Source organism: Elgaria multicarinata, chromosome 21, assembly GCF_023053635.1.
Source record: "Elgaria multicarinata webbii isolate HBS135686 ecotype San Diego chromosome 21, rElgMul1.1.pri, whole genome shotgun sequence".
NCBI lineage: Eukaryota > Metazoa > Chordata > Lepidosauria > Squamata > Anguidae > Elgaria > Elgaria multicarinata.
Window position 1 is genome coordinate 4,661,576 of NC_086191.1, and position 14,684 is coordinate 4,676,259.

Sequence of the window (14,684 nt, forward strand, 5' to 3'; positions counted from 1 at the left end):
CCTCTTCTTCCTTCATGAATGCCTCTGGCCCATCTGTGACCCTCAAAAGCGTTCTTAGGAAATGAAGATTGCAGGCTGCTTTCCTCAGCAGTACGCCCATTATGTGCCGGAGCCCAGGACAGCTTCTCAAATGGCCAATGCTTCCCTGGCCCATAAAGGGTTGCTTTCTCCTGGAATAGCCCAATACCTCCAAGTTAAAGTCTGTAGGCCGCTGTGGGAGAGCAATCCCAATTCCCCACCGCCACGAAAGGAAATTTGACTCTTTGCTATCTTTTTGCACTACAGTCGCCTGTGCAGAAGACGCAGTTTTTTTTCTGGAGAGCCTAATATCCCCTCGATACTAAAAAGGCACTGAAGTTAATTGAACGGCACTGATGTCCGCTGAAGGGCACTGCAGCAAGTATTTCTTTAAAAAGCGCCGGCAGGTGGTGCCATCACGGGTAATTTGGTAAAAGGAGAGCCACACACCTGGAGAGGGATACACTGGTACATGCAGCACAGACAAGAGGAAAAGCAGGCTTGCGGAAAGAAAAGAATCAGGCAAGGCTGCCTTTAAACGGCACCTGGTTTTAGTAAAACTCAAATTAAGTGCGCTCAGGTTTGGGCTACGCCTGGGAAATCCCCATTCTCGGCTCGTTGACGCCATGCAAATGTGTGGTGTGCGGGTTTTTTTTTTTTAAAAAAAGAGGAAGATTCCCAGATCTCTCGGGGCCTGCAGCAAAACTGCTTTTGGCTGAACCCGTCGCAACAAAGTGATCTTCAAAAGCTCGCCAGGAAGAGCGAGACGGAGCCGACGGTGCCATCCGAGGCTGGCGGAAGAGGGTGAGCCCGGGACAAGGCAGCTATAAAAAGCTTCGAGGCGGGGAGACTCTCGGAGCTCTTGCTGGAGCAATAGAGATTGCCTGGGGTTGGGTGCCACACACCGTCCCGAGTGCGGCTGCCAGGACACTTCAAGGCCTGTGGGGACATCCGCTCCTCCGCTTGCCCTTCCACGCTGTTGGTGAGGAGGCAAGAGCCCTCCTGAAAATGGTCTATAGCTAGTAGGGATGTGCTCCGCTTCGCCTACCCTTAAGGCGGAGGCGAAGAGGATTGGGGGGCCGGCGGAGCGTGGCGAAGAGGATCGAGGTGAAGGCGGATCCTTCGCCTCGATCCGGAGCTCCGCCGGAAAGGTAAGTGGGGTTTACCGGGCCCTGCCGCTGTCGCCCACGCGGCGACAGCGGCAGGGCCCAGTAACCCACCCCCCTCCTCTCCCTTACCTGCATCCGTCTGCCGTCCCTCGGCTTCTTCAATTGAGCCCACGGCTCAACCAGGAAGTCTAGGAAGTCAACCTTGAAATTTTCGGATCGGCCCGCGGGGCGGATCGGGGGGTCCGTGCACACCCCTAATAGCTAGATGCTGCCCCTGGACCTGGGCCCAGGGGTTTATTAGCCACCCTTGCCAATGCCCAGATTCGGGCCGTCCAAGGGCTACATGCAGCCCCCGTGGCTTCACGTTGTGCTTGAGCTTATCAGCAATTCAAGACAGCACCTTCTCCCCTACCAACCTGCCCGGTCACTGAGGTCATCCCAGGGCCTGCTCCTGGCGGTTCCACACAGACCTATCATCCGATTGGAGCCCAGCAGGGGAAGAGCCTTCAGGGTGGTGGCCCCCCTCCTCTGGAATTCCCTGCCTCTGTCCCAGGAAGCCTTCCCTTCATGACCAGCCGCGCTTTACTTGGCACGCGTGTTTCTTTTTAAAAACATACTTTTATTGTGTCTTTCTTCTGCTTTTCTTTTGTCCACCGCTCCGAAATTCTGAGTGGGGAGTGGTATATAAATATTGTATGTAAATAAATAAATCAACTGGAGGGCCCCGGGGGCCAAATCCGACCCTGAGGAACGCTGGCGGGGCCCCGCTTCGCGCGCCAGCTTCAGAGGCGGCGAAAGACGCGGTGCGGCGAAGAGAAGGAGAAATGGGCTCCGCTCAGGGGAGGTCCTGGGAGTGCAACACCACCACACACACCCCGGCTTCCTCAAAGGGCCCCTCCCTGGTCCTGGTAAGCCAGCTGCCCATCAGGGTCCAGACTGGGGCCAGACTGGGCCGTAGCTCTATCCAGACGCTGCACCAAGGAACCTTATGACGTAGCGACGTGAGGAACCAGGCCCACTTTGCAGCATTTTCCCTGATCCGGTCAGTGACAATGGCGAGGAGGCGTGCGGCAGCCACGAAGCGCCACTTCCGGTTTTATTTTTATGTTTATTTATTACATTTTTATACCGCCCAATAGCCGAAGCTCTCTGGGCGGCTCACAAAAATGGTTCCTGCCAGTCCTCCCGGCCCGTGGGATGTGGCCTTGTTCCATCCTCATGTCCCACAGAACCTTCCTCAACCCCCCATTTCCCCCCCTTCCTCCCTCCACGCCCCGGAAGGGCACACTGACGACCTGCCAGGGTAAGGAGATACCTCATCCTCCCAGGGACGAACACATCCCCTTCTACCTTGGATGCTGGACAGCGCACACGCACGCTGGGGAGAAGGAAAACCTCCGTGGCCACAGTGGAGCCTTCAAGGAGAAACAGCTGAGCGTCTGGGAGGGGTCTTTTTCGACTTCCCCCGCTTGACGCCTTCCTACGTCAAGCCAGCCTCGAAGAGGAAGCCTCTTTTGTTTCTGCCGAACGCTCCACAGTGATTTTCACTTATTGGTCGTGTGACCAGGCAGGAAAGGCAGCCGTTCAGATGTTCTTAAAGCAAAAGCCGAACCCCTCGGCAGTGAAATTTCCACAGGGCCGCGCAACTCAAGCAACGCCCGCGCGCGCACGGAGAAACCACGCAACTCAAGCAAGGGCCCTGTAGCCGCGCGTCACCACGCCGGGCAGAGACGTACCTGTTGGCCGGGGAATCGTGGCCTCTGCTCCCCAAAGAGGAAGTGGAGAGGGTGGTGGCCGCCGAGTCGCTGTTGGCTTCCTCGACGGGGGGAGTGCGAGGCAGAAGGTCCGGGCGGCCCAGCTGGGAACCTGGAGGAGGAGGAGGAGAAAGGGGAAAGGAGAAGAAATAAGCCGTGGAGCTTAGCCATCTGAACCCAGCCCAGACAGGATGGAAAAGTTGGGCTTCCAATGCCACATGCTGGAAACGAAACCCAAATATTTCAGGAAGGGGGAAGTGGATGACCGGCAGCCAAAAGGTCAGGACGGGGAGTTCCTTTCGAAGGCCGGCTTTTTAAGAGCTCCTGTCAGGACCGAATGGCAACGCCTCCCCTTCCCCAGGGCAAAACCAAGTACAAATGCCACCCCCAAATTGAAGGACCACGCCTGAACCTTCGCCTTCCGTTTGCTCCCTCGGATCTTGCCATGAGGATCTACCCTCGGGCGAAGGCTGCCTCCCGGCCGCCCCTCGTGACAGGCGATCCTCCAGGCAGGCTTAGCTTTGCTCGGTTCCCCCAGAAGGGTCTTGGAGAGACACGCGGAAGCCCCCGGCTGATAGAAGGGAGCCCGGCTGGAGGGCGCCGTGTTGGATGGCCTAGAGAGGATTTAAACCCAGGGAGCATCGGGAAACACCTGGCTCCCCGCTCCAAGCGCGGAGCGACACGGTCCGGAGGTTCCGCTCGCCAGCCCAGAGAATCCGCTCACCTTGCTCGCCTTCCGCCTCCATCGTGACCTGCACTTTTGTTTCGCACACGGCCTGCGTCTGGTAAGGGGCTCCGCTTTGGCCCGGCCGCCGGGGAGGTGCTGCGCCAGACCGGCTCTTTTTCGAAGGGGAGGATTTTACTTTATAAAAAGGGGGGGGGGGAGAAAAAAAGCACACACCGCCACGAGTCAGCAAAGCAGAAGCCTTTATTTGTCCAGAAAGCGCGTCAAAGCTCAGGTACGTCTTATAAAGTAACCGCCAAACAAGAACCGAGCCGGAACCATTCCAAAAAAGGCGACACGGAAAATTTCCAAGACACCCTAGCTAGCAAGATGAAAATCACGGTCTGGGGGGGTGGGGGTGGGCTCAAATTCATGCCTCCAGCGTTCCGCCCCTTCCTCTGGTTCCACCCTTTCCCCAACAGCTCCACTGCTGGGCGGTTCCTCAGCTTTTGAGCAGGTTTTCCCCCCCTCCGTTCTCCAAAGGTTGAAATGCCGCTGCCCTCCAGATCGGATGGACTCCAGTTCCCAAGTTCCCCAGCCAGCGTGGCCGCCAGCTTCTCCATGGACAGGGTCCGTATCTTTTGAGAAACTCCTTAGTCCCAAGTCAGACCACGCTACTCCATCCAGCGCAGTGCTGTTTACCCAAGCAGGCTGTTGCTTTCCTGGATCGTTCCCAAGATGCCAGGAGTTGAATCCAGGACCTCTGCCGTGCAAAGGTAAAGAGCCGCCCCCGCCTGCCCGGCTCTGGCCGACACTACATGAGCGGACTGACTGGTTGGGATCGTTTAGCTTGGAGAAAAGGAGGCTGAGGGGAGACCTGGTAGAGGTGGACAGAATTATGCCTGGTGTGGAGAAAGTGGACAGAGAGGCATTTTTCTCCCTCTCTCAAAATACTAGAACCCGATGGGGTCATCCCATGAAGCTGGGTGGTGGGAGATCCAGGACAAATTAGAGGAAGGACTTCTTCACACAGCGCAGAGTTAAATTATGGAACTCGCTGCCACAAGAAGTAGCGATGGCCACCACTTTGGATGGCTTTTAAAGGGGGTTGGATAAATTCCTGGAGGCGAAGGCTATCCATGGCTTCTAGCCCTGATGGTTATGTGCTACCTCCAGTATCCGAGGCAGTAAGCCTGTGTGCGCGAGCTGCTGGGGAACATGGGTGGGAGGGTGCTGTTGCACCAGGTCCTGCTCTGTTGGTCCCTGGTCGACAGCTGGTCGGCCACAGGACTAGGTGAACCCTCGGTCTGACCCAGCGGGGCTCTTCTGATGTTCTTATGACACACGGAACCGTTTTAAGAGCACTTGGAAGAGGCAGCTCTGCTCGACCACGTGCCGTCCAAGACAACAGCAGGGGCCGACCGTTCCGTGCGAGGGAGCGGGGCGGCCTCCTCAGCCAGCCGACGTCCAACGCCACGGAAGGGCAGCACGTCATTACCTAATTAAATTGTGACGACTGTATTTTTACTGCCGGGGAGGGGAAGAGGTGTTCCCCGCCTCCGGGGCCACGGTTACCAGGCGTGGGTATGACTGCACCTCAACGTGGAAGGGGGCGCGCCGTTTGCCGCACCACCTCAGGTGGCAAACTGACGTCGGCCACCCTTGTGCGGTACGGCTGTTCTCTCAGCCCACAGAGGAGTCTTCGCAGGCCATAAGCTGCCTACCCTGGAAGTAAATGGGAAATCCTCCCAAGACACAAACGTGCTAATCTGGTGTAGGTATATCGTTTTAGTTTTTACTTTGGTAGGCTTACCCAGATGTCTTTTAACATCTTCAATTGTTATTTTAATATTGTATCCGTTTGCATGTTTTTTAACCCGTTTTATGCCTTTTATTGTGGTTTCGTATTTAATGTTATTCCTCACTTCAATCCAGAGGGAGAGGCGGGTAAGAAATAAATATTATATTCTGTTCTATATCAAAATCGTATCCTATTTCTTCATTTTATTACGGATTTGTTACTTTTCTATACCCCGCAGCAGCCGAAACGCTCCGGGGCGCTTCCCAACACGGTCTGTGGGTGGTCTACAGACTGAAATAAATTAAGATCTCCCATATTTTCAGGGTGGCGGTCCAGAAAAGCCGGCGAGAACTCCACCCACGCCCAACGAACCGGATAAATTCACGAGCTGCGAAATCAAAAAGAACTTACAAGGGATTTTCTTGAATACGACGTTACACATGAACCGCTGGAACCTCTCCGCGTAAAAACTGGGCCTGTGAACCGACACCGTGTCCTGCGAACGGAAAACACCGCGAGAGTCACATGGAGAAGAAAGCGAGGGCTAAAGGGTTATATTGAGAGGCTGTTCCTGCTGCTACAAAACTTGGGACAGGTTTAAAAGATGGCCATCAACTAAGGCCTTAGCTAGACCTAAGGTTTATCCCGGGATCGTCCCAGGGTCATCCTTGCCTGCTCCCGGGATCCTGTGTGTCATTTACATGAACAGGGATGACCCCGGGATAAACCTTAGGTCTAGCTAAGGCCTAAGTAGTGATTTTTTGTTGCTGATTATCATCTGCCTTCACCAGTTTAAAATACATTGGAAAGTTACCAAAACCTTCCACACTTGGGCGTCCTCAAGACGTCTTCAGAGAAGTGGGGTGACCCCAGCCAGCCACAAGACCTGTTCAGCCTCCCTCCTGCCAGCTCTGATCTTAAAACACCCACAACGGTGCTCGCTCTAGAACCTGAGACAGTAAGCCTACATGCACCAGGTGCTGGGGAACATGGGCGGGAGGGTGCTGTTGCACCATGTCCTGCTTGTTCATCCCTGGCCGATGGCTGGTTGGCCACTGTGTGAACAGAGTGCTGGACTAGATGGACCCCTGGTCTGATTCAGCATCAGGGCACTTCTGATGTTCTTATGGTAAGCAGGGTGAGAGTGGTTTCTCCCTCCTTTTCTCTCTCAGTCTCTCTCTCTCTCTCTCTCCCTACCTGTTCTTGAAAAACTTCCAGACAAAGATGACGGCATTTTATTAGTCAGTGCGTGTTGCGGCAGGGACTTGCTGTTTGATTCTTGTTTTGTACAGTGCCATGGGCGAGGATGGCGCTATATACATGACTCAGCAGGCAACAGGCAGAGATTTTGGCTGCTTACCCCATCGTGAACAAGCGCTTTCCACGAATGCTCTAGCTTCTTAATGAACCTAGGGAGTTTTGAAAGGGGGGGGGGAGAAACAAATTAGCTTCGCGATTTTAAAACCGGGGAAGAATATCCCACGAACACCTTCCCATCACCCAGTGCTCGCTCCGCCCACTGACCTGTCGCCCGGCAGCCTCAGCCTCATTTCAGCGGAATGTTTTAGGAGTCAACGGGGGGACTCGCTTGTCTGCTCCACGGAGCTTGCGAACGCTTCCTGTGTTCGCTAACGCAGCCGGGCGCGTCTCTGGTGAGCAGCTGGAAGAACTCGCCTGTCCAGCTACCCTTGCACCGAATGACCCAGCCCACACAACGCTGGGCTTACGGCACTGCCGTGCTCGGAGGCTAGCCTTCCCCCACAACCCCCATTCCGTGGCCGTGGGGAATTGAGAGCCAAAACACCTGGTGGGGGGCACCAGGTGTGGGACGGGCTGCTCTAGGCTTTGCTAGGAAGACTCATGTCTGGACTAGACTTTGTCCTCCCATGCTTTCGGGTCTGGTTTTCCTTTTTGGACAGCTGAAAGGCCCGTTTCCCCCGGTATGTTTTTAATGACAATTCTCTTTTAATACATGCACAAAGAGACATGAGTGCACTCTTCAAATACTTAAAAGGCTGTCACACAGAGGAGGGCCAGGATCTCTTCTCGATCCTCCCAGAGTGCAGGACACGGAATAACGGGCTCAAGTTAAAGGAAGCCAGATTCCAGCTGGACATCAGGAAAAACATCCTGACTGTTAGAGCAGTACAACAATGGAATCCGTTATCTAGGGAGGTTGTGGGCTCTCCCACACTGGAGGCCTTCAAGAGGCAGCTGGACAACCATCTGTCAGGGATGCTTTAGGGTGGATTCCTGCATTAAGCAGGGGGTTGGACTCGATGGCCTTGTAGGCCCCTTCCAACTCTGCGATTCTATGATTCTATGACCCTGCCCCACTTCGAAGCCAAAGGCGCTCCCGTTCCCGAACGTGCGGTTTGTCATCCCAGCGCCACAGAAAACGGCTCGTAAACAACGCAAGCTGTCAGGAATTCCTGGCGACGGCGAGCCGACGCCTGCGTTCTTTCCCCGCTCTCCCGGCTCACTTCCTGAACCTTCCCCTCCGCGCAACGACCACACCTGACGCACAGCCTGAATCCGCAAGGGCTTGCCCGCAACGACGGCTTCGTCAGCTCTTAATGACTTCCCGTGAGCAGGGGAGCTTCCCTTTCGGGTGCGGAGGACCGCTCTGGGCTCTTAGCATTCCTCCCTGAGTTTAGGGCTGTCCCAAGAGACAGAGGTTTCACTCTCAAGGCTTGAATGCACAGAGGGTGCAATCCCGTGTGTATAAACGCGCGGGGGGGGGGGGGATGTCCTACAACTCCTAGCATTCCCTAGCCACCTGGTTTATGTAAAGGGAAGCCACCGCCAATCCAGGTTTGACGGTATCAGAAACAGAAGAGCGAAGGAGAAATGGTGGGGCTTGAAAAGGTGGGCGTTCGAAGGATGCACGAAGGGGACGCACCGCACCGCACGGAACTGTCACGCCGAAGAACAGCCACGTGGCTTCGAAGCCTACGGCTGCATCCTGACCTGTTCGGATGAGGCCAGGGCTCCCTAGGGTTTGGTTTCAGGTGCTGGGTTAAGACTCAGAGGCAGAACTAGAAGGCGCTCAGCTAAGATGGGGAGTGGGGGGGGGGGGAGGGGAGGAAATTCTTCAAGACTCCCCCAGGAGTCAAGTAGGAAGTTTCTCAGGAGCTTATTCAACAAGAGGCTTGGGTTCAGAGATAATTCCCCCCCTTCTTAGAATCAAAGAATAGCAGAGTTGGAAGGGGCCTATAAGGCCATCGAGTCCAACCCCCTGCTCAATGCAGGAATCCACCCTAAAGCATCCCTGACAGATGGTTGTCCAGCTGCCTCTTGAAGGCCTCTAGTGTGGGAGAGCCCACAACCTCCCTAGGCAACTGATTCCATTGTCATACTGCTCTAACAGTCAGGGTGTTTTTCCTGATGTCCAGCCGGCTTCCTGTCACTTGAGCCCGTTATTCCGTGTCCTGCACTCTGGGAGGATCGAGAAGAGATCCTGGCCCTCCTCTGTGCGACAACCTTTTAAGTATTTGAAGAGTGCTCTCATGTCTCCCCTCAATCTTATCTTCTCTAGGCTAAACAGGCCCAGTTCTTTCAGTCTAAGGACTCAGCTATTGTCGGAGGGGGGAAGAAGCAACGGAATTGTCAGATCTTACAGTCCGCCGCAAGGGCAAGCGGCCGGAGTTGAGAAGAGGTAGGAGGCGGTTCGCTAGATGAGCTACGCGTTAGAAGTGGGGTCAAGAGAACCCTCCTCGAAGGAGGAGTCCAGGAAAAGCCTGTCGGGCACGTTGGGAAACCGTCCATTGAGACGGTTTCCTGGGGGCTGCTGGGAATTGAAGTCTGATACATCCAGAGGACACCAGGTTGGGGAAGGCTGTTATAATGACGACCCAAGGAAAACAGAGATGCAGATGCCTCACACTGAGGACAAGAACGCTTTTAATACATTGATGTTTCGCCCTGTCCTTGAGATGCCTCTCAACGCGCCGCCGATGGCTGCTCACCTGTAGGACTGCAGAACGTCGATGATCCCCACGTAAAGAAGCAGCCTCTCTCCCTTGGCGTTTCGGGCCGGGATCCCGCCCATCCTAGACGAGAGGACAAGGACAGGTGAGCCGGGGGGGGGGGCATTTCTCCTACACCGCTGCCGCCCCCCGCGGTTCAGCCCCACACCGCCCGGGAGCAAAGAGCTGGGCCGGTTCGCTGCCTTGGCTGCGTGGCCACCCACAGACCACCCCCCAAAACCCGTTGGTGGCACAAAAGAGCCGAGCTGGCGGCTCTGGCGAAGAATATTCAAACGCTCTCGATGAGGGCTGTTGCCAGGTTTGCTTGTTGGGACAAACGACCACCGCTTGGCTTCATTTAAGGCAGACTTGATCAACCCAGAGCCCTCCAGATGTATTGGCTGGGAATGATGGGGGCTGCAGTCCAGCATATGTGGAGGTCCCCATATGGGAGAAGGCTGGTTTTGCACAGCGGGAGGGAAGAACTGCTGAACCACAACACCCCCTCCTGCCTTAGCCAGCCAGGCGAAGAGTCAGGGATTGCAGCCGGAAAAGTAACCAGCTTGAGTGCCATTTTTGGTGGAAAAGGTGGGGGATCAATCAATCAATCAATCAATCAATCAAACAAACACTTGGAAGGTCACAGGTTCCCCCTCTGGTTTAAGGCCTGACCTGATAACCACCCACCACCACCAAGGCTGAAGCAGAAGCTCACAGCATCTAGTGTCTGGATCCCAAACGCTGCCGTGGGAGATGCGAGATTACAGGGCTCTCACCCCGCCCCCACGCCAGCCCCTGCTCTGCTCTCCAATCCGTGCTATGGCTGTAAGTCCGACAGGTGGAAGGACGGGTTCTCTGAACATCACCCCATGCGTATTTGCATTTCTATCCCGCCCTTTTTTCCTCCAAGGAACCCAAGGCGGCGTACATAATCCTCCTCCTCTCCATTTTTATCCTCACAACAACAACAAGCCTGTGAGGTAGGCTGGGCTGAGAGCCTGTGACCGGCCCAAAGTCACCCAGTGGGTTTTTCCATGGCCGAGTGAGGACTCGAACCCGGATCTCCCGACTCCCAGTCCGACACTTTAGCCAATACACCAGGACCCGTTCACCGCCTCCCTGGGCAATGCCTGGCTGCACGGGCCGTCCAGGATGGCACAGGGGTGGCCGGCGCTAGGGCCGAGTGCATCTCGCAGGTGCCTAGGCTTTGACCCGGGGGGCGGGGGGGGGGGGAGGCGGTCAGACGCCAGATGCCAGACGCATCCCGGGCCCAAGTCCAAGTCTCAGAGACGCACGCCCTGGGGCCCCTCCCTTTCCATTTTCGAAAGCTCCGAACCGCTGCCTCGGAGGCGGCTCGACTGATCCCATAAATCGCACCCCGAGACACAAAACAAATAGCAGAAGGGATAAAGGCGCGCCCGTTATACAAAGCAACAAAAAGAGAGAGAGAGAGAGATAAAAGCATCAATTAACTAGTGGGGTTGCCAACCCTAGAGGGGAGTGGGGAGCGTGGCTCAGGGGCGAAGCACATGCTTCGTAGGCAGAAGGCAGAAATGGGCCTCGTAGGCAGAAATGAAGGTGGAGCTTTGCAGCAGGTTACTTTAGGGCAGCGGGGGGGGGGGGGGGAGAAACTCAGGCCCGCAGGCCACGCACGGCCTCCTGCGGTTCCCCAGACGGCCCAACGTCTCTCCTCTCCTCTCCCTGGCCGGCCCCCTCCCTAGCTTCGGCACAGGTTCAAAATGATTGAAACGCTTCGTTTCCTTTGAGCGAAAACCGGCTGGCATTCCGGCGACACCCCGTTGGGATTTTGCCGGCGGCTTTCCCAGAACTGAACTCAGCCATCGGGCCGGAAGGGGTTGGACTCCCCTGCCTTGGGGGCAGGAGTGGAGGCGCGGCCTCTCCTCCCCCCACCCCCCCGCGGGCCAAACTTCCCCAGGGCATCCCTCTGAAATGACATCCCTTTGAAGACTGAAAGGGGCGCTGGCAATGCCCGCCCCTCCTCAAATTCATAGAAACATTGGCATAAAGGGGCGGGGAAGAATAATCAGAAACCTTAAGGGTCACCACAGCTGTTTGGGTGCCTCCTCCCACCTTCTCCAGCTCGAAAACTGGAGCGAAGTAATCCGATGCGCAGACGTGCCTCGTCCGCGTAAGAAAACGTGGGTCTCCTCCGGACGTCGTTTGGGAGATTCGGTTCACGCTCCCCCTCCTGGTGCCCCAAACGCGCCTCCTTGGGGGCTGCCGTCAGACTTACTGGTCGTCCGTCTCGATAGTGCCGCCTCGCCGGGCCTCCCCTTGGATGGATTCCATCGCCGTGGAGTAGAGCGCCTTCTGGGCCGCCGGTCGCCGCGTGTCGGCTTGGGCCGCCCCGTCCACGATGGCCCGTTCCCGCTGAGCCAGGTCAAGGTTGTGGACTGCCACGAGCAAGCTGTAATCCATGATTTTGAAACTCTGCAAAACCTGAGATATTTGGGGAGGTTGGGGGGAGCGGAGAGAGGAGGGGAAGGAACACACAGAGGCTCAGTTCAGGCAACACAGTGCGAAAACTCCACTCAACGGCTGGATTTTAAGGAGGTACTCCTCACACAGCGTGTTCTGACTCCACCGTTGTGTGACAGGGCTACTGTGGAGTTGAATAAAATCCAGCGTGACGTTTGATCGACAGTTCTCCCGCCCTCTCTCCTCCCCCAGTCCTCCCGATAGTATCCCATCAGCCATTGCTGCAAAAAACAAACAAAAAAAACAATTCCGGCGGCTCTCGTAGAGCGGCACTTGCTCCTTTCGCCGCTCTTGCCAGGGAACTCTGTAGCCAGTGGGAAAAGTCAACACAATGGAAAACTCCATGGAGCCCGCCACGCAATGGTTGTGCAGGAACTCTCCTCTGTACAGTGTGGATATTCAGCGTGGGGTGTTTTTTTAAAAAAACAACACCATGGGGTGGGTTTTCCCGCCAAACAACACATTTCTCAACGGTGGTGTAAAAACTCCACCGTGGAGTTCTAAATCCACTGTTGAGAAATGTGTTGTCTGAACTGAGCCATAATGCAGCCAATCTACTTTAAAGCCAACTTCTAACTAAACCGGGCCTTCTGCAATCTCAGGCCCTCCAGAGGTGTCTGCAGGCTGGGGAAATGTGGCCTCCACTGGGCCACGGAAGTCCACGTTTGTACTCTCTGGATACAGTCAAGCCAGATTCCGGCTGGACATCAGGAAAAATGTTCTGACTGTTAGAGCAGTATGACAATGGAACCCATGACCTAGGGAGGTTGTGGTCTCTCCCACACTAGAGGCAGCTGGACATCCATCTGTCAGGGATGCTTTAGGGTGGATTCCTGCATTGAGCAAGGGGTTGGACTCGATGGCCTTGTAGGCCCCTTCCAACTCTGCTATTCTAGGATTCCATATCATTTTAATCTCCAGCCTGCCCCTTCCCAAAGATTCGTCTAACTCAGCTAACTGTTGGAGGGGTCATACATTTAATGCTTCTTTTGTTCATAGGTTCTGGAAATGCCCAATAGTTGCCTCCTTTTGAGAGGCAATCATCCGACGGATAAACTTCGCATTGGAAAGCTCTTTAATATGTTCTGATGAACGTGTTCTCTTAAATTATGCACCGGCTTCTTGGAATGTAAACGCACGGTCAGCGTAAATGGATTTTTCGTGCCCTCTTGACTGCTAAAAGACCGACAGGACAACATTGGAAAGATAAAAGCTCACTGCCTATAATGCAAGGGATTTGAAAGAGTGATATATAGGTTCACGAATGGACTTATAGTTGGATTGTGTTCCCCCTTTACTGAAGATTATGTGTAATTTACTTCTTTTTTAAAAGAAAGTGGTAATATTTGAAACGGAGACCATTAAAATATGTAGCTACACTTGCATATTTAAAATTGTTTTGTTAAAACTTATTGGGGGGGGGGAAGAATGAATAAAAAATGGGCTCCAGTGACAGGAAGCCAGATTCCGGCTGGACATCAGGAAAAACTTCCTAACAGTTAGAGCAGTACGACAATGGAACCAGTTATCTAGGGAGGTTGTGGGCTCTCCCACGCTAGAGGCCTTCAAGAGGCAGCTGGAGCATCTGTTAGGGATGCTTTAAGGTGGGTTCCTGCATTGAACAGGGGGTTGGATTCGATGGCCTTGTAGGCCCCTTCCAACACTGCTATTCTATGAAAATGACACACCTTTCTAAAAGGCTAACACCTTAGAGACCCCTTCCAATTCTATGTATTACTTATTTATTTATAATATTTATAAACCGCTCCCCATTGAAAATTTCGCAGCGGTGTACAAGATAAAATGAAAATAAAAACCAGAATAAAACACTTAAAACAGATTTAAAAGACAATACAGTGACTCCTGGCGGGGACATTAAGGAAAGGCTTCCTGGAATAATGCCGTTTTCAGGAGGAGTACGAAGTCGGCGCCTGCCTGGCCTCCAGAGGCAGGGAGTTCCGCAGGAGTGGAAGCCACCACGCTGAAGGCCGCACCCTACCTTAGAGGGCCAAGGGTGGAAAATTTGGTAGTGGTTAAACACACGTATTTCTTCTTTTAAAAAAGCTGGCTGGGGCATGCTGGGAGTTGCACTTCAACTCTGCCGTATTTGATTGGAAACGCGAGGGGGGGGAAGCATCCGGCTCTTTGAGCCCACGGACCAGACGGACGCGCTTCTGTCGGAATCCCTTCCGCTCCCACTCCCACCTACCAGGCAGTCCCTCTGTAGCGTCTTGCACAAGGCACTGTACATGTCGGCGTCTAGGAAAAGGCCATCATGGAGTTCTTGCATGAAGTCCAGGTCCTTGTAGGTGGGGAAGACTTTCTCGCGCTCCTTCTGGGACGCCCGGCGTTTGTAGGTGGAGCCTTTCAGGTCGTACTTCTGGTGCATGCGCACCGACCGGGGCAGCAGGTTGTTCATCACCACGATCCGGATGTTCTTCCCCCCAGCCTGCACGCAGTAGAGGCCAAAGAATTTGGGCAGCAAGGTCCGGGGGTTCTGATTCAAGTTCTAGGAGGAGGAGGAGGAGGAAAGGACAAGGGGGGGGGGCGGATTAAGGACTTGGAATTGGATCGGATCAAAAAGCCACCTTGATTCAATGCGCCTGCCCCAAACCAGGACCCCCGCTACCCCATTCGCCTCCCTACAGGCTTTCGACTTATGGCATTGGCTTTTGGGAGAAACTCTTCTCCCAAAGTCCCCCGTGAAGGCTCCTCGTCCCTCAGCTGTCACCACCAGCAGCCGTTCCAGCCGGAGAAACCAGCCCTGCCGAGTTAAGTTCAATTCCTCCTCCCTCCCCTTCCTTTTTCCTTGTGTGACATGTCTTTTTGGATTGTAAGTCTGCGGGCTGGGACTGTCTCGTGTTACCGATT

The 14,684-nt window shown here is 54.6% G+C and overlaps 2 protein-coding genes across 5 annotated transcripts in view; both read right to left on the reverse strand.

Annotated features, from left to right (window-relative positions):
* Nucleotides 1-14,684, reverse strand: part of PSMD4 (proteasome 26S subunit ubiquitin receptor, non-ATPase 4) — a 331,723-nt gene that overhangs the window by 34,176 nt on the left and 282,863 nt on the right. The window lies entirely within an intron of this gene.
* PIP5K1A (phosphatidylinositol-4-phosphate 5-kinase type 1 alpha) overlaps nt 1-14,684 on the reverse strand; it is a 62,321-nt gene that overhangs the window by 10,803 nt on the left and 36,834 nt on the right. For all 4 annotated transcript variants that reach the window (XM_063145722.1, XM_063145724.1, XM_063145725.1 and 1 more), the window contains 7 exons: nt 14,023-14,322; nt 11,569-11,774; nt 9,315-9,398; nt 6,707-6,755; nt 5,758-5,842; nt 3,606-3,743; nt 2,864-2,993 (listed from right to left, as the gene is read on the reverse strand). In XM_063145722.1, the coding sequence (XP_063001792.1) occupies nt 2,864-2,993; nt 3,606-3,743; nt 5,758-5,842; nt 6,707-6,755; nt 9,315-9,398; nt 11,569-11,774; nt 14,023-14,322 (992 nt within the window). The remainder of the gene's footprint in view (nt 1-2,863; nt 2,994-3,605; nt 3,744-5,757; nt 5,843-6,706; nt 6,756-9,314; nt 9,399-11,568; nt 11,775-14,022; nt 14,323-14,684) is intronic.